Genomic DNA, 19571 nt, shown 5'->3' with positions numbered 1-19571 from the left:
AACAGCTTCGTTTTGCCTAAATGCTAGGGTCTCATTTATCTTGACAACTTAACATAACAACCACCTATCAGTTATTCTAAGGGTATTCAAACTTCGAAAACCCAAAATTCATTATTGTAGGAAGCATTTATGTAACACCCCTTACCCGTGTCCGACACCGGGACAGGATACAAGGCATTACTGGTCTTAAACACAAGCAACCATACAAAACTAAGCCATAAAATTTCATTCAATTTAAAACTATTTATACACATGCATACCGTCCCTTATAAGGGCCTACGAGGCCCTAAACATACGTTAGAAGTGGTTCGAAACTAAATGAAAACTTTGGAACACTAAAAAAATTTTCATGTTTTGGAGGGTCACACACCGATGTGGCTCGGGACACACCCGTGTAACTCTCTGCTTATGACGTCATCAACAATTGAGGTCCCACAACTCATCATGTATCATGAAAACACAGCTCAAATCACAAGACTTTGACATATAATTAATATATATATGCTTACAACCAATTAGCCAATATAAGCCAAGTTACGTGGCTACAGATAAATCAAACCTTTAACCATTACAAGTCAAAACATTTGGCCAAAACATAATAACTCATACACAAAATGATTAACTCCCTATAAATGCCATAAATTTAAAATGCTTGAATATGTTGATACCGATCAACAGCTTGATAGTGTGATAGAATCTCAGACGATCTCCAACCCGGGCTAGTATCTGTGACAATATAGGAAAAAGAAAGAAAGGGGGTAAGCTATATAGCTTAGTAAGTTGGTATTTAAATTATAAGTAATCTGTTAACATGCTTTTACCAATCCTCACAATATGTTCTCAAGATAATACAATCATAATTGCACATAGTTCCACCATTTACTCATGTTCACATCAAGCTGTCTACTCGAGTTATAGTCACTAAATTATTTATATCTTGCGCTACGGAACTCCAAATTAAGATCTGCTTAATTTTCCCGAAACTAGGATCACATATCTTTTTACCATAAAATTTTCAGAATTTTTAGTTTAGCCAATAAGTACAGTTAATTCTTCAAAGTCGTCTCTATTCTGCTGTCTGACAGTTCCGACCTTTCTTCTCTAAAAATTAATTATCTCTTAGCACGGAATTCGGGTGATGTTCTCATTTGTTTCTCTTAAAAATATACTTATTAATAATTTTAATCATATAAATTCTAACCCATAGTTCTTTTTATACATTTTTTAATGATTTTCCAAAGTTAGAATAGGGGATTCCAAAATCATTCTGACATTATCTCACAAAAATTCAAATATCTCATAATATGAGATTCTTTTGCTTATACCGTTTCTTCTATGTGAAACTAAACTGAATAAGCTTTAATTTCATGTCTTATTCAACCTCTAATGTGATTTCCACAATTTTTGGTGAGTTTTTTAAAGTTATACAACTGCTGCTGTCCAAAACTGTTTTATTACAAATTTTACTCTTTCATGATTTCTTTATATTAACATTTATTTCGACAGACATAACACCAAAGCATATCCATAACTAGCCATTCCAATAGCTAATTATTATCATATATTCACATGCCATTCATTGGTCAATTTCACCTATACATCAACAACAAAGACTTAAACATATCATGTCTCAATTTAATTTGGCCTAAAAGCCTCACACATTCATCAATCGAATTTACCACATATTTATACCTCTTAAGTATAGACCTATAATTACAACGTCATCACAAGATCATTCTCATAAGTATGACTTACTCATTTACATTCTTGCCAATAAATCCAATATACACCGAGTTCATTACTCATGAATTTTTTGTACATACCTGTATCCTTTCAACATGATCATACATTGTCTTTTCTTTGACATAATCTTTGGATTACCCGTTGAACCACTTGGAACACTAAGGGTACTTGGGAAAACTCATACATAATGTATCGTACGAATGCCATGTCCCATACATAGTCTTACATGGAAATCTCATATCGATGCCAATAGCCCAGCTATGGTCTTACACGAAATCTCAAATCGATGCCAATAGCCCAGACATGGTCTTACACGAAATCACACCTCAGAAGTCCTAATATCATGACATCAATATCCAATACATTTACTAAGGTTCATTCGGAGCTTTCGACTTCGTAATTAAATCAATTCATGCACGAAACCAGCCATCCAATGCTCAAATTAATTCGACAATATATATCCATATACGCATCAAATTTGGCAATGTATATCTACATACAAATCAATTCGGCAATTTATATCCATATACAAATCAAATTCGGCAATTTATAACCATATACAAATCAAATTCAGCAATGTATATCTATAAACAATTCAAATTCGGCAATGTATATCTATATACAAATCAAATTCGACAATGTATAAAACATATACATTTAAATTCAAAAACATTTATTTACTTATGAACTTACCTCGTATGGAAACGAACGGATCGAGTCAACTTGTGACAGCCCTAATGTGACCCTAGTCGAAAAGTGGTTTCGGGACCACAAGACCGAGTCGTAAAAAAATAATTAATTGCTATATTCTGTGCTTATTATGTGTGAACATGAGTATGTGGAAGTTTCATTCCCTAATTTTACCAATTGCATGAGAAAATTGTTAATAGGGATCGATTTGAGACATGGAGAAAATATGATAGTCCAATTTAAAATGGTCTATTAGTGCATGTACCAAAAAGAGTGGACTTGCATGTCAAATAGACCATTTTTGAATGTGAATGGCCGGCCAACACAAGCATGCATTATGGTGTTCCCTTGTCTCCATTTTTTTATATTTGGTGGGAATTATGTATAATAAATTTATATTAGTAAGTGGTGATAAAAACAAAGTTCCTTCATCTTTTCTATCATCTTGCCGAAACCATAAGGAAAAAAAAAAGAAAAAAAAATGGAAGCTAGGACATTCGGCCAAGTGAGTTTATAGATTAAGGTATGATATCATGTGGTTCTTTTGGCATTTTTTTTGTGAAGTTGAGTTGTTTTGATGCTCATAACATGACCCATGTGTTGATTTTTGAGTTGTGTTGCAAGAAACCTTTGGTTATGTTCTTATATGCCAAAGTGATGATGTTTTGTAGTATGTGATTTGAAATGGTTATAGATGAATATGAACTAAGAAACATGTATTATTGAGTAAGTAGAAGATAGAAAGGGGTTTAAATGGGAGGTTCAATTGATTTGTTTTGTCCTTGTATGAAAAGTGGTTCTTGGTTATGGCCGAATGAGTCATCCTAGATTAGTTGAAAAGAATGTTCATGTTATGAGGTAATTTGAATAATTGACCGAAACATGAAAGGAATAATGAAAGTTGTATTAAGTTTAATGTGCATACTTTAGTCTAAGTATTGAGGAGTATTCGACTAAGATAGTTGAATGTGGGTGTTGCCGATTTTTAAATGTAGATTATGGGAGTGGCTATAATGGGCATTAAGATGTGGAACTTAGGAAATGTAGTTATATGTGGACTTACATGATGTTACAAATAGATGTGAAAATATGCTAGATTAGGGAAACTTGATTAAGTGTTCATGAGATGAAGTTAGGTGTTTAAATGATGTTATAGTTGACATTGTACATGTATACATGCATTTCGACCATGGTTTTTGTTTGAATTTGAGATTTTGCAATGTGATTTTCCTAAATTGTCTATGAATTTTTGGTTTTTGATTTCATGGTAATGGTATATTGAATCCATGAAAATTTAGTAAGGTTGCATTCGGCAACTTGCTTGAAATTAAAAATTGATGTCTAAGCTTAGGTGATTTCGATGATGATATATGTGTATATACATAAGTATATTTAGTTGATTCGGCTTTGGTTGTTGCATGAGGTTATTAGCCGAATATACTAACATACATATACATGTGAAATTGGATTGTAAATATTTAGCAAGGTGGTTAAACTAGTTAAATTATTGATTTAGCTCAAGGAGCTAAAGGAGGTGAATCGAGCAAAGGCAAAGAAAAGGTTATCGAGTAGCCGAGTTGGAACCGTCTTACCCAACACGAGGTAAGTCATTAAGCATGTAGTTGGTATTATTTCAAATGGTCATAATGTGTATGTATTGATGCTGAATGGAATGAATAAATATACACATATATTTATATATATATATATGCATGTACGTATATGATGATGAAATTGTTGAATGAAAGAAAAGAGGTAAGATGTACTGAGTTGTTGATCTCGGCACTAAACGTGCGGGATAACCATTTATGACCATGAGATTGGCGCTAAGTGCGCGGGATTAAATTGTACAGCACTAAGTGTGCGATTCGACTATGTTGCACTAAGTGTGCGAAATGAATATGATGCACTAAGTGTGCGAATTGACCATGCGGCACTAAGTGTGCGAGTCTGACTATGTAGCACTAAGTGTGCGATTTGATTACGTGGCACTAAGTGTGCGAGTTGATTATATAGCACTGAGTGTGCGGGCTCAATATACATTCGTGAATCATTATGGACACTATGTGTGCGACACTATTGAGTCGATCGCGGACAGCGGATCGGGTAAGTGTCTTGAGTACATGGCTAATATGTGCTATGCTTATACTTGGTGTTGAGCTCGGTAAGTTGAACCTATGTGACAACTATACTTGAAGTCACGGACATAAAAATTTATCGTAGGATGGGTGAAAGGCCGTTTTGTTGTTTGATTGTAACGAAAATAAATTGATTTATGAAAATGCTTCAATGTCCTATTGATGAGTGTATGGATTGTGAATGCATGAATTGATATGAAATTGAATCGATAGGTTGGAGGAACTATGGTATGGTTCGGTATGGATGGAGTAAATTGTCTCATTCCATTTTGTTCCCTCTTGTGATAATGTTATTGATATATAGTAGTGCATTGCTTATGACTTACTGAGTTATAAACTCACCCGGTGTTTCCTTGTCACCCATTATAGGTTGCTTGGACTCATCTATTTTTGCGGGGTCGGGCCGTCATCGAAGTCATCACACCGGATAGCAAGTTTTGGTACTTTCTTCTTAGTGTGCTTAGAAGATCATTTTGGCATGTATAAGCTAGTACGTTGTGTTTGAATTATGGCATGTAAACTTTAAGCCATGCGAAAATGGCACGAATGTTCGATTGAGTTGGATCAAGGGTAGGCATGAAATGGACCTAGTTACTTTCGTAACAGATGCTGGCAGCAGCAGTGTCATGAGATTGAAAAATCACTAAAAATAGTAGGAGTGGAATTAATTGATGAATAAATTATGTAATCGAAGCTCGATGAGTCTGCTTTCATGAGGAAGTAACGAAAAGATCATATGGGCAGTATATTAAGAGATAATCAGATTTTTGTGGGACAGGGCCAGAACGGTTTCTGGATTCCCTGCTCCGACTTTGGAAATTCATTATAAATTAACCAGAGATAATTGGGGGTCGTACCATATATGTACAGATTCCTCTCTGAGTCTAGTTTTCATAGAAACAAACGACATCAGTATTGAAGCCCCGTGCAGGGAGATATCCAAGTCGTAATGGGCAAAGGTCAGTGTAGTCGACCCCTGCAACTTGGGGGACTTTGACTAATAAACTGTACTAATTGGCCCAACCAAAAATTCTAGAAAAAAATACATAGATGGGCACATGAGTCTAGTTTCTGGGAAAAATTACGAAACTGATTTTCGAGTTACGAAACTCAAGATATGATTTTTAAAACGACTAGTACACAGATTGGGCAGTGTCTGGAAAAATAAATTTTGTAAGGGGTTAAAGCCAGTTAACACCTCGTGTTCGACTCCGGTGTCGGTTTCGGGTTCGGGGTGTTACACAACTACTCGTCAACTTTCGATTTCCCCTGATCTAAATTCTATTTCTTTCTTTCTTGATCTATATGAATTCAAATTCAACTCACTTAATCACCTATTCATTCAATTTCATCCAAAAATACCTATTTGGATATTTTTTCACTTTATCCCTTAAGGTTTCACATTTATTCAATTTAGTCCCTATTTCACAAATACACAAAATTCACACAATTAAATATAACCCAAGCTTAGCCAAATTACTATAGTGCCCCTAGCAGTCGAAAAATTTCTTTATTTCACATTTTAACCACTCAATTTGCATATTTCACAATTTAATCCCTATTTGACATTTTTGTCAAAAATCACTTTACAAAACATATTAATCTATCAAAAATTATTCATTTTCCATCACCAACATTCAAAAAAATCAAGCTATCATCAATGGAAACTCACAAATTCATCAACCAATTCAAAAATTAGGGCATGGGCTAGCTAGAACATGAAGCAACGATCTCAAAAATATAGAAATAATTAAAAAAGAGACAAAATATCTTACCAATCAAGCAAAATAAGCATGGCTAAACCCTAGCTATGGTTTCTCCAGGTTAGAATCAGTTGAAGTGTTTTTGTGAAGAAGATGGACATATAATTCTTATGTTATTTTATCATTATTAATTATTTTACCTTTATAACCTTATAAAATATTACTAATTTCAAAAATGCCAAGCCAACACATTCCAATATCACCATTTAAGGTCTAATTACCATATAAGGACTTAAAATTTAATTTTGTATAGCTATTAGACACTTTTACCTTATAGAACACAACTTTTACGCTTTACGCGATTTAGTCATTTTTACTGAATTAAGCATTCAAACAGTAAAATTTCTTTACGTAACTTTCACACATTTAATCACATGTTTTAAATACCAAAAATAATATTAAAATAATTTTCCTCATCGGATTTTTTTGTCCCGAAACCATTGTTCCAACTAGACTCAAAATTGGGTTGTTACAATTTAAGAGTTCTTACTGTAACTCTTCAATCCATAAGTAAAAAGAGGTAAGAAAACTTGCCAATTACTAAATTTATCCACTTCTAGACTTCAACTTACACAACAATCGTCGCATGCTGAGCTTTCTTCAATTGAATTCTCTTTCTATCAGGGTAACTGGAGAAGATGATGCCACCGGAAGAAGAATGTATAAAATGGATTTTAAGAATCCTATCTTCATATGCGCCTACTTATTTATATACTCCTTTGGCATGATTTCCACCGATTTCCACCACCGTACATTTTTAATCATTTTGTCTCCTACTATGGGACCAACTAGTTCCATCCTAACCGAACCAAAATTGGGATCTAACTGTTCATATTTTAGCCATTAAATTTTCTAATCTCCCACCGGAGCTCGGTAATTTCCTAGCCCGTTCAATTAAATCTTAGTTTTCAAAATCCCGAGTCAATTTGGGTAATAAGATGTTACAATTTTCAAGTACCTGAACCTCTTTTGGGGTTATTATTATCAGTTATATCTTTGGCCTCTTCTTGGGCACTTACCTCCACAATATGACCATCTTGAATATTTACTCCTTTCCTTTTACGAGATTTTTATCTTTGGAACCGACTGGTCTTTCATGCTTTAGGCATGTATTATTTTTTTTACACTAACAATTTGCCTTATTGGGACATCAATTTGTATTTGAGCATTTTTAGTTGGTATGTGAGATTTTGTAATTCTCTTTAGGCCAGTAAATGAATCTGACAGTTTATTTATAAAATAAATTATCTACTAAACTTTTGGTTCACATTGAGTTTTATGAGGATCTTAGATAATGATAATTTATTCCAAGTATTTTATTCATACAACTTTTTATTCTCTCTCCCTAATGTTGGAAAACTATCTCATAATAATTGACAACTTATGTCATAACTAAATCTCCAATTAATATCTCAAAGATATTTATTAACAGAAGGAGATTTATATTAATGTACATTCCCAACCTCCCATGAGGACTCACTTTTCTTTGTGCGTTGTGGTGGAACAATTGGAACATATACCGCACATTCGAAAATTCTAAGATGGGAAATATTTAGCTATTGACCAAAAGTCAATTGTAATGGGGAGTATTTATTATAACTTGTTGGCCTAATGCGCAAAGTGTTGCTACATGCAAAATAGCATATCCCCAAGCAGTAACATGGAGTTTTGTTCTCATAAGTAATGACCTAGCTATTAGAGGTGTTCGATAAATTGTTTTGTGTGTGAACATAAGACACAAGATTTTCAATTTTTTTTATCCCATTTGACATACAATAATAATTGAAAACTTGGGATGTAAACTCACCAACATTAGCAAAATGAATTGTCTTAATTGCATGATTTGAAATTAATTATTTAAGCAAACAATCTCGCAAACAATATGTTGCAAGTTGATATCACATATGTGATTATTTTGTAGATGCATCTACCAAAATTATATAATACTAAAACCATCCACATGGTGGATGAATGGACCCATATTCATTTCAGAAATGCAAAACATTAAATCTCAACTTTAGCTAGTGAGTTTCTAATAATCAATTTTCATTGAGAACAAACAACACATGAGAATTTTTTTAAATTAATGAATCTTCTAGTTCTTTAATGAAAATCTATATGAATTTTTGATTAATTTTTGCATCATATATGATTTGGGATGGCTTAATCAGTCATGTCAAATAGTAAAAGTATGTGGTACTTCTACAAACTTCTGGTTTGTAGTAACATGTGTCTCAATTTTACTAATATATGTATAATATAAACTTTATGAAAAAGCAGGTAGTCTTTCCAAAACATATTTCTTTTCACATTCAATATATATATATAGATATTCAATATTTTTTTTCTCATTTATAGTCTCGATATGATATCCATTTTAGCGAATATCTATAAAGCTAAATTTATTTGAGACTTAGATGAAAACAATGCATCATCTATAATATATTTTACCTTTGAAATAATATTATCATAGCTCATCTGGAGCCTTTTATTACTTTGGTATTTACCTAAAAGATAGAATATGTTGTAGCAAAATCTACGTGACATATGTCTTTATTTTTGGGTTTAAGAAAAGAACACAAAAAAAATTCATATTTTTCTTTAAAAGACAATATTTTTTAAGAAATATTGCAAATGGTCATAGGAAAATACATAAAATTATTTCTTATGAGAGAAAATTAAAAACATACAAATGAGTTATATCATTAAGGCCTTTAGAATCAACATCCTTGTATGCATGGTTAGCTTTAGCATCATAATAAATTTTTTTTTTCGAAAATTATCCTCCATTTCATCATTTTGAGATAAATAAATTTGACTTAATATTGTTTCCTTTCTTATTTTTTTTATGGATTCTTTGATAAAATTTTACTAGGTGCTTAAATGTACGACAAGTACGTGATCAATGTATTTTCATACCACATCGGTAGCATGAATTTTCAATAACCTTCAAATATTTTGAGCACAATTTTTTTATTTTTCATTATTATTCTTTTTCTAGTGGTTAGAAGTACCACTATTATAACCACCATGATAATAGTTATTAGTACATCTCTAACCACATCCTCAATTACAACGACAAATAAAAGGAGTAAACAATTTTAAAGATATTATTCCCATTGCTGCAAATAGAACAAAGATGGAGGTATAGAAACCCATAAAGAAATTGTCAGGTGCAAATGCTTGAAAGAAAAATGCTTTGTGAGGTTTGATAATCTTTATACAAGTGAGCATGTACTAACCTTGCTAGCCCGTAAAATTTAGTGATTATAACTAGATTAAATGCATTAAAAAATATATTATATTTTATCAATGCATAATGATAAATAATTAACCAGATTTACTGGATCAAGTTGAAATGATCGTGGTAACTTCCAATATAAATGAACAAATTAAAGAAAAAAAACTACGAACAGTAATAACAGTAAAAGAGGTAATAGTCAACCATCAAGAATTTCAAGAGCTGCTTATAGAAAATGTCAAATCAAGCACATTTTAAATAAAATTGGGAACTTAATGCACATGTCAACATGAAATCTCAAACTACCACATGGCCCATATATAATAAACCAAGCAACAATGTAACATAAATAAATAAAATAATATCAAATTTTATGCAAATTATCTAGGTCAAGAAGACAAGATATAAATTAACACAAATTGAAATAATTGAAATTTCTTTCAATAACCTTTAAAAAAATTAGTATAGAAGTATGATGAACAAATTAAAACAATGATGAAAATACGCATTCTGTATATAGTTCAATGGGAGTTTTATGGGCAAGTTATATGTGATCGAAATAACGTGAACTTCATTATGAACTTATAAATGTTCATGTTGATAACATATTATAAAACTAAAAGAAATATAAAATGAACAAGTGAGAAGAATAGAAGATGAAAGGATGATTCAAAAACCATAAGTTACAAAGCATTATGGATCAACATTAAAGTACCCTATAAATGATTTAAGGGTTACAAGATAATGAATTTAGAGATTATGGACATTTATTTTTTAGGGGTTATAATAGGATGAAATTAAGGGTTATGGACATCCATTATATCAAATGACTTATAACAATTTTTATATACTTCCTAAAGTAAGTTATGAATTGCTTAAACTTCAACTAGTTAAGTTTTACTAATATTACTTTAATAAAAAATTGTGAATATTATGCGCTCGTGTATATTCAAACCCTCACAATAATAATAATGTCAATGAGTTTGTAGTTAGTCAGAAATTTAAAAACTAATATTTTTAACATAATTTAAAATTTAATTCATAGACCATGTATAAGAGGTAAACATTGTGGGTCTTTTTTGGTAAATAAAACCGCACTAGGCAATTACAATAACAAGCATAGAATCAACAATCCATAATATCTTTTTGAACTAAACCCCTCACAGTTTGAGGAGGTTCGAAAAACACCTGAATACTTGTGAACCCTATAGTAGTATGCTTAGCCATAAAGCTTGCAACTTCATTGTGAAGTCTAGAAATATGATGGATACATACTTTCCAATTCCTTTATATCAACTTGTGAATGGTCTGTAGTTCCATAATATGACTATTAATAGATTTATCAGCTAAAATTAATTCCATTAACAGAGCATTATCAGACTCAAGCTCAACCTGTCGATAATCTTTGTCCCAAGCTAGTCGAAGTCCTTCTAACATAGACCTTGCTTCAATCCTGAATACTTCATCTTTGCCTAATGTCATCGAATAACCACAAAATTAATTACCATTAGCATCTCTTATGACTATTCCAATCGCAGCCGAATAAGAGCTAAGCGAGACTACACCATTTGTATTAAGTTTAACCCATCCACTTTCCGGAGCTGCCCATTTCAAGTTTTTTAGGATTAAAGAAAAACAATTGTAAATTATTTTGTTCAAATAGTGACATATTGTAATTAAATTACGGTGCAGAAAGATTGTATTAAATATTAATTTAAATCAACTTAAAAATATTAATTTTTAAATTAATAGAAGAAATAAAATAAAATTGATTTTTTTCACTAAAGGGAATTAACCAAGTTTTATCTTCGCTTAATATCTTTTTTGATTCATGTACTATAGTTAAATTATTACTTTGGTAGTTGTACTGATTTTTATTAGTTTGGCCCTTATACTTTATTTTTTTTGTATTAATTTAGCTTTTATATTTTCATTTTGTTATCTCATTACAAATCTCAATTTTTCGTTAAAAAAATTCAAACCAACTAATGATACGTTGCCACATGTAAAAAAAATAAAAATTTCACTTAAAATTTTTAAAAATATAACAAATCTAAAAAGATCATAAATAAATAAATCTCAAAATTCAAAAATTTATAATAAAAAAAACTAAAAAAAATATCATAATCTACTTTTTGAAAATTATAAGTATGCACAACTTCAGGGCAAAATACCAAAAAAGCCCTATTTTTTTAAAATTTACCGAAATGGGCCCGATATTTTATTATTTACCGGAATGGGCTATTTTCCCCGAAATTACATCCACGTCAGTGCGAAATGATAAAAATTTGATTTAATTCTTTTAAAATTATAAATATATAAGCTATTAAAATGATGAAATTGTATTTTTACTATTATAAAAATTACAATTTAATTTCGGCCTCCTCTAAAAAAAAATTTCTAACTTCGCCCTTGATTTAGTTGCGACTGATATTATTATAGCAATAAAGAAGATTTGTATTTAAACATGTTTAAGTAGATTTGGTTAGGCATTTTATAGAAAAAGAATTTTTTGTATAAAACATTTTAAAAATAATATATATCATTAATAGAGATTTATAATGAATTTCAATAAATAAAATGTCTAATTATACTTTCATTTCCTGTACTCTTTGGATTTTTTAAATTTATTATCTCTACTTTTGAATTTACTCCTTTTACTTATTTGATTTGATTGTTAATTATTTTTTAAAATTTAATTATATATTATCAATTGAAATTTAATTTTTAAATTGAAACTTTGAATATTAAAATATTACACATTTGTGTAAGTTATTAACAATGTTACCGGTTGAATTTCAATTATTAAAGTAAAGAGACTAAATTTTAAAGGTCCTAAGAGTATAGGGACTATAGGTTAAATTAACCTAAATAAAATAAATCTCTATTCAATTAGATTTTTCATCCGCCGCTTGGACACAAATCGAGTCCTACGACGAACTTTAGACGAGTTGGATTTGTGCTTTGTTTTGAAAACACGAAACCAAGAAAAGAAAAGCCTCCGACAAATATAAACTTCGATTTCCTTCCTAGATTTTCTGGGTGCTTCAAATTCTTTTCCGAGAAAAGAAGGAGAAGCGAAGTGTGTTAGAAAAAAAATGGCAGAGAATCATGAATTACCAGAGGCAACTATCCAGAACATACTGGACCAAGATAGCTTGAAATGGGTTTTCGTTGGTGGCAAAGGAGGTGTTGGTAAAACCACTTGTAGCTCGATTCTTTCCATCCTTCTGGCTCGGGTCCGATCCTCTGTCTTGATTATATCCACCGATCCTGCTCATAATCTCAGCGATGCTTTCCAACAACGATTCACTAAGATTCCCACTTTGGTCAATGGCTTCAACAATTTATATGCCATGGTACCCTTCTTATTTAGTTTTGCTTTCTGGCTATTCGTGGATTTGCTTTCCCTTTTTCTTTTTCTTTTTGTAAATTCGGGGTTTTGAGATTTGTCCTGTTTTGAGTTTGATTGCAAATACCTAGTCCAAAAATTCTCCAATTTTAACTTCTTTCACTTGAAACGAAGTATGATTTTTCATTGTAACCTGGTAATCGATTCACCCTGCTTAATGCTTGGCTTCTGTGTTGGTAAAACTTCATAATTTGATTTTTCCGATTTTTGTCACTATTTTGTCCCTTGTTTACTATTAATGATCATAATAGGAAGTGGATCCTACTGTGGAAAACGAAGATGTGAATGGACCTGAAGGAATGGATAGTTTATTTTCTGACTTGGCAAATGCAATTCCAGGAATTGATGAGGCAATGAGCTTTGCTGAGATGCTTAAGTAAGACATCTTCTCCTTCTGTTTGATGCTTTGATTGTGAGATAAATCATTGAGATGCATTAGCTGTTTATTGCTTCTTTTGGGGTTTTTTTTATATTGATATTTTTTTCAAACAAGGTAATGGTTGCTATGGATGTTTTATTATAAGGCTTTCAACTTTCTCTCTCAGTGTGTTCTTAATTAGCCAGTCTCAAAAAGGGCATTCACTACGACATTTCTTGTTTAGGAAATATTACTGATCAGCAGTGCTGATTGAACGCATTCTCTAGGTTTTAGCTTTGAAAGTTATAATTCTTTTATTCAAATGTGACCTAAATAAAATAGAGTGGTCAAATCGAGGACTTTGCTTGTTTTGTACTGTTTATATCCTCATTTCCACCGGTTGATGATAGTAGGATTTATTTGAAAATTACCCCTTCTTTCCCCAAATATTTTAGATTAATTATGATGGTTTCTTTCTTTTTAAACTTTTTTTTTTGCATGCACTTTGTTGCCTTCTGCCGGTGTTTTTTTCATCCGCCTTTTGATCTTTTGTTGTCTGAATGTAATCCTTTTCCTGCAGATTGGTACAAACAATGGATTATTCTTGCATTGTATTCGACACTGCACCAACTGGACATACTCTTCGGCTTTTACAGTTTCCTTCTACATTAGAGAAGGGGCTCGCAAAAATGATGTCATTAAAAAGCAAATTTGGTGGCTTATTGAGTCAGGTATAATAAAATTTTATATTATCCTTTAGCAGCATTTCTAGGAAAAAAAAAACTACTAATCTTTCTTGAATACCTTATTTCTAGTGATCAGTTCGTTCAATACTTTCTCCTGAGTTCGTCTTCTATATCATTGTAAAGTTTGTATGGCATTGGGATATCACATTCACTCTTTTTGTAGCTCACTTGTCAACGCACAACTGTTACCGATCGCTACTATTTCCTGTTTGGCTTTCTTTAGGTTGTAGCTCATAAAGTCTGAAACTCATTATGGCAGATGACCCGTCTTTTTGGGATGGATGATGAATTCGGGGAGGATGCAATTTTGGGGAGGCTTGAAGGCATGAAAGATGTGATCGAACAAGTTAATAAGCAGTTTAAAGACCCGGTAAATTCCCATTATCTAATACTTTCCTATTAAATTTTCTGTTCTATTTTTTGATCGGCCGGTATATGATGAAATATAACTGGAAAATTGACAACAATCTGCCTGCAAGCCACCAGAGGCAGTGCTTGCATTAAGCTCTCGGACTTTCTATCTTAGCATATTAAGAACTTTCTAGAGGGATGAATCAATATCACACACAAACTTTAGTTTAATGTTCAATTTTATACTTGAAATTCTGATTCGATTCAATTTTCACAAATTACTAACATTGTTTTGACAGAACTCCATTTTACGTATACATCATGCATACACAAACAATTATATTTATCCAACATTAAAATAAATGGATGTATTTAATTTCAAAACGTGTACAATTGAAACCAAAATCAAAGTTTCATGTAGATAATTGCACTATATGAAAGTTCATGTATAGCATTACATATTGGATCGAAGTTCATGTATAAATTTGAGATTTATCCCCTTTATAAACAACATAGTTGGTTGCCGTGCTTTCTGACTAATGAAGTAGAGTAATCTAGCATATACTAAATTTGGCCATCATGATATACTCGGAGAGGAGGAAAGCCGTGGCTATACGTGGAGATATATGCTCGATACAGTTCTCTTACTTGGTTCTCACTTTTCATCGTGAAGTTACCGAAATACCTCTTAAACATACAAATATTAGAACTTGTGAAGTGTGTTGGGAAGCAAATTCTTTTTTCTCTTAACTTTCATTTTCCATTTCTGGTTTCTTGAAGTTTGCAACTTCGAAGGACCTCTACTTTCTGGGTTTTATTCTATCTCAATCGAAGTTTCTCGAGGTGCTCATGCTTTTGGTATAATACACTTTCCTTATTGGCAGGACATGACAACCTTCATCTGCGTTTGCATTCCGGAGTTCCTCTCTCTATACGAAACAGAGAGACTGGTGCAGGAACTCGCCAAGTTTGAGATAGATACACACAATATCATCATCAACCAAGTAATTTTCGATGATGAAGGTACGCTTTTACTTGCGTACTATATCTCTCATTTTCCCTTTCTCCGCCATTACAGTTATTGCTTAAATAAAAAGCTTACCATCAATTGGCCTGTGTTTTAATTGAAGATGTCGAGTCCAAGTTATTAAAAGCGAGAATGAAGATGCAGCAAAAGTACATTGACCAGTTTTACATGTTATACGATGACTTTAACATCACGAAGCTGCCACTGCTCCCACAAGAGGTGAGTTCCAGTATACTGTGTGACCATTTTAGTTTGTAAATATACAATCAAATTGTCAATTTGTATGGGTTTATAACAGGTTACTGGGGTTGAAGCTCTGAAATCATTTTCACGTCATTTTCTTTCACCATATCAACCCTTGTGTAAAAGAGGAACGGTTGAAGATCTTGAGCGAAGAATATCAATGTTAAAGGTACAGATATCAGAAGCTGAAGCAGAACTTGAGAAACTCCGAAAATGAGATGGAAAGGTCTGAATGGTGTTCTATATGACTTCGTATGGTCTTTTCAGTTTGCCGATTCGCTCGGCATCGCATGATATCATGTGACATTGTCGATTGAAACAGAATTTAGCATTCTATTTGTGTTGCTGAATAATGTTTACATAAGCATAATTTAATTTTAGAGAAAAGAAATTCTTTAAACATTGCATTTTCACCATTGACATGTATTAGATGTTGCCATTATATTAGTGTTATGAAAGGATTTTCTTAAACTATATTTTTTCTTTCGACTAGCTAGCTTTACTATGGTTTTCAGCATGGACTATTTGGGTTTTCCTAATAAAAAAAAAACCCCCTCATAATTTTGATATTTAGAGGATAATTTTTTAAAATAAGTTTTTCATCCATTCCAATTATATAAAATATTATTTAATTACCTAAACTATTACCATTTAGTAATGTATTATATAATTATACAATTAATTCAATTACATAAAACATTATTCTTTTATACAAATTATTACATTTTTTTAGTTTTTTAATTACGTAAATTATTATAATATTTTTTAATTATACAAAATATTATATAAGTATAGGAAGCACTTAATTTTACGAATTATTATAAATCTTCTAATCTTTTACATAAAATTAATTATACAGCATTAAAAATGAGAAGGGGTTTAATCAATATTTTAAAGGGTTAATTACATTAGATGCCATTAAACTCTGATTAATTTTAAATTTTTATCACCGAATATTTTAAACTTATAAAGATGCCACTAATATTATCGCATTATTATAAAAATGCCACTTAATCATTTACTGTCATTATTTGATAACATGGCAAATGTGCCACATGTTTAAAATTTTTTTTAATATTAAAATGTTTATTTTCTTGTTACCAAAAAAATGTTTATTTTCTTTTTTATTTCTTTATTTATTTTCTTTTTTTCTTATTCTTTTCCTCTCTTCCCCCTCTCTTCTTCTTCATTTCATCTTATTTCCCTTCCCAACAAACCCTAGCAGCCACTGATTGATTCCCCGGGTATTGAACCCGTTGGTGGATCTCCCAGGGTTGTTCCTTAATTCAAATAAGCCCAATCCCAGCCCTAACCCTTAATCCCATGATTACAACTGCTTTACTCTGGAATTTAGCCTTTACAAACACATTCAAAGCTAAGTCATGACAAAAAATAGTAAATGAAATAGAAATTAAAGAGTCAAACTTAAAATATGTGTATATATTACTTGGGAAATGCATTCACGAAATCCTATATAGAAGTGCTCATGGGCTGGGTTGATCAGGTTCAGGTTGGGGTTAAGTATAATTTTAAAATACTTTATGCTTGCCCTAAACTTAGCTCGGTCTGAAATATGAGCTTAAAATTTTGTTCAAGTCCACCCATATTTATAAAAGACAAACTCAAATTGATTTTAGTACACCCATATTATTTTTAAATTTTTATATTCTTTTAATTTAATATTTAACAACTTTATATTTTTTATTTATTAAAATTTTATTATTTTAATGAGTTTATTTCAATTTATTTGTTTTGGGGAAAACATTTTCATCATTTTCGGACGTTTGGTTGAGGAAAATAAGTTAAATCAAGCAAAACATTAAGAAAGAAAATTATATGGGGTAATAATTAAGAAAGAAAAGTGTTAAATTATGATTGGTTGAATATTTTATTATTTTATAAGATATTTTATTATTTAATTAATAAATTAAATAAGATATTTGTATGGAAAAATGAAAAAAAATATTCATACTTCCAATGCCACTTATATATACATGAAAGGGAATTTTTATTTCTTTACAATTTGGTCCCTTACCATGAAATTCCACTTTTTCTTCCAAATTTCTTGAAAATTTCTTTTGCCACCCAAAAGGAAAGTGAAGTAGAGATACTAGAGAGTTAGAATATTATCTTGAAAGAAAGAAATTGAAAGTGGAAGTGGAAAAAGTTGTGGAAAAAGTGAAGAGATTAAAGAGACAAGGTAAGTACTTCAAGAATTTTACTTTATTTAATTTTAATCAAGTATTACTTATGCTAAATAGTTAAATTGATTTGATATATTGAAATAAAAGTAAAAGGACTAAATTGTAAAGTGTAAAAAAGTTTATGATTTAAATAAAGTATTAAGATAAAGAACTTAAATGATGTGTTAAGTGTTAGTGAATTAATTACAAAGTGATATTAAAGTGAAATTATAGTAAATAATGAATTTTCATGATGTTAAGGACTAAATTGTAACCCTTGAGAAACTTAAAATTAAAAATAATTGAAGTGAAATGCATAAAAATCAGATATCTGAAGTAAGAAATTATTATGAATTATTTGATTAAAGTGTTATGTAATTGTGAAATTGAATGAAAAGTGAAGTTAGAAAGACAATTATAATAATTACTAGGTTTTTGTAATGTTAAGGACTAGATTGCAAAATAATTAGAAGTAACTACAAGTATTAAAAATATAAGAAAGTGATTTCTAGTATAGGTATTCATTATGTTTTAATGTGTTCATTGAGTGAGAATAAAGAAGAAGTAATGGAAATGTTGTGAACTATGAAAAGAAAGTGATATGAATTATAGTATGTAAAGTGAAAATGTAATTAAGTAAAAAGTATAATGTTATGTACAACCAAATGATCTTAAGTTTGATAAATGAAAAAAGTGTTAAATGTTGATATGATCATACGAGTGATAATAAGTAGAATTTTGATTAAAACAGTTTTACACAACACCAATAGTTCAACTTTGAAAATTCACCAAAAATTGTAGAGATCTAGTTAAAGGTTTAATTAAATATGGAATTAAATATTATTGAGTATAGTTTAACATAAAAGAAATGGTGTAAGTAAAGGGATAGTAGATTATGAGATATATGAATTTTTGTGAGACAATGTCAGAATGATTTTGGGTTCCCTATTTTGACTTTGAAAAATTATTTCAAATTGTACAAAAATATTTAGGAGATGAAATTTATATGCTTAAAATATTGACGATCCTAATTTTAAAGGAAACAAATAGAAACAATATATGAGTATCGTATTGAAAGATAATACATTTTTAGTGAAGAAGGGTCAAAGCTGCTTAACAGTAGAACTAGGGAAAACTAAAACAATTTACTGTATTAATTGGCATAATAAGAAATTTTGAAATTTTCATGATAAAAAAGGCCATTAAATCTAGATTCAAAAACAACAAGCATATCTTAATTTGGAACATTGTAGACCAAATTATAAATAATTTAGTGATTGCTACTCAAGTGGACAATTTTACTAAAATGATGTAAATAGTAAAATTGAAATTAATGTTGCATATAGCATACAATATTAAAAACCATAAATTCTCGTATAAATACATGTGCATAAAGGATGAGGAATGGAGAGAAGAAGGCGAAAAAATAATAGAAGAGTTATAATGTTAAGAAATTGTTGCAAATGATGAATTTGCTAATATATAAGAGAAGTTTAAATGTATTGTTGAGGTACTAAGTGAGTGATTGTTATAAAATGAATTAAGAAAGTCTTATGATAAATTGATTGTTATATGTTAGCAACATGTTATGATATGTAGAAAGAGTAAATTATTTTTATAAGAGTAAGTCCTCTAAAGTAAAACTTCGATAATTATGTTAATTTTATAAACCTTGT

General features: G+C 30.6%; 1 protein-coding gene across 1 annotated transcript; it reads left to right on the top strand.

Annotated features, from left to right (window-relative positions):
• The first annotated feature begins 12478 nt into the window (after positions 1–12478).
• LOC107900913 (ATPase GET3A) lies at positions 12479–16186 on the top strand. The gene is made up of 7 exons (XM_016826692.2): positions 12479–12934; positions 13239–13363; positions 13926–14076; positions 14351–14461; positions 15327–15465; positions 15573–15688; positions 15768–16186. Exons 1-7 carry the CDS (start codon positions 12674–12676, stop codon positions 15927–15929), a joined length of 1065 nt encoding a protein of 354 aa, XP_016682181.2. The 5' UTR covers positions 12479–12673; the 3' UTR covers positions 15930–16186.
• Positions 16187–19571: the final 3385 nt, after the last annotated feature.

This window comes from Gossypium hirsutum, chromosome D08 (genome assembly GCF_007990345.1).
Source record: "Gossypium hirsutum isolate 1008001.06 chromosome D08, Gossypium_hirsutum_v2.1, whole genome shotgun sequence".
Lineage (NCBI taxonomy): Eukaryota > Viridiplantae > Streptophyta > Magnoliopsida > Malvales > Malvaceae > Gossypium > Gossypium hirsutum.
Note: the sequence above shows the minus strand (reverse complement) of the source record. Positions and strands in the feature narration are given on the sequence as shown.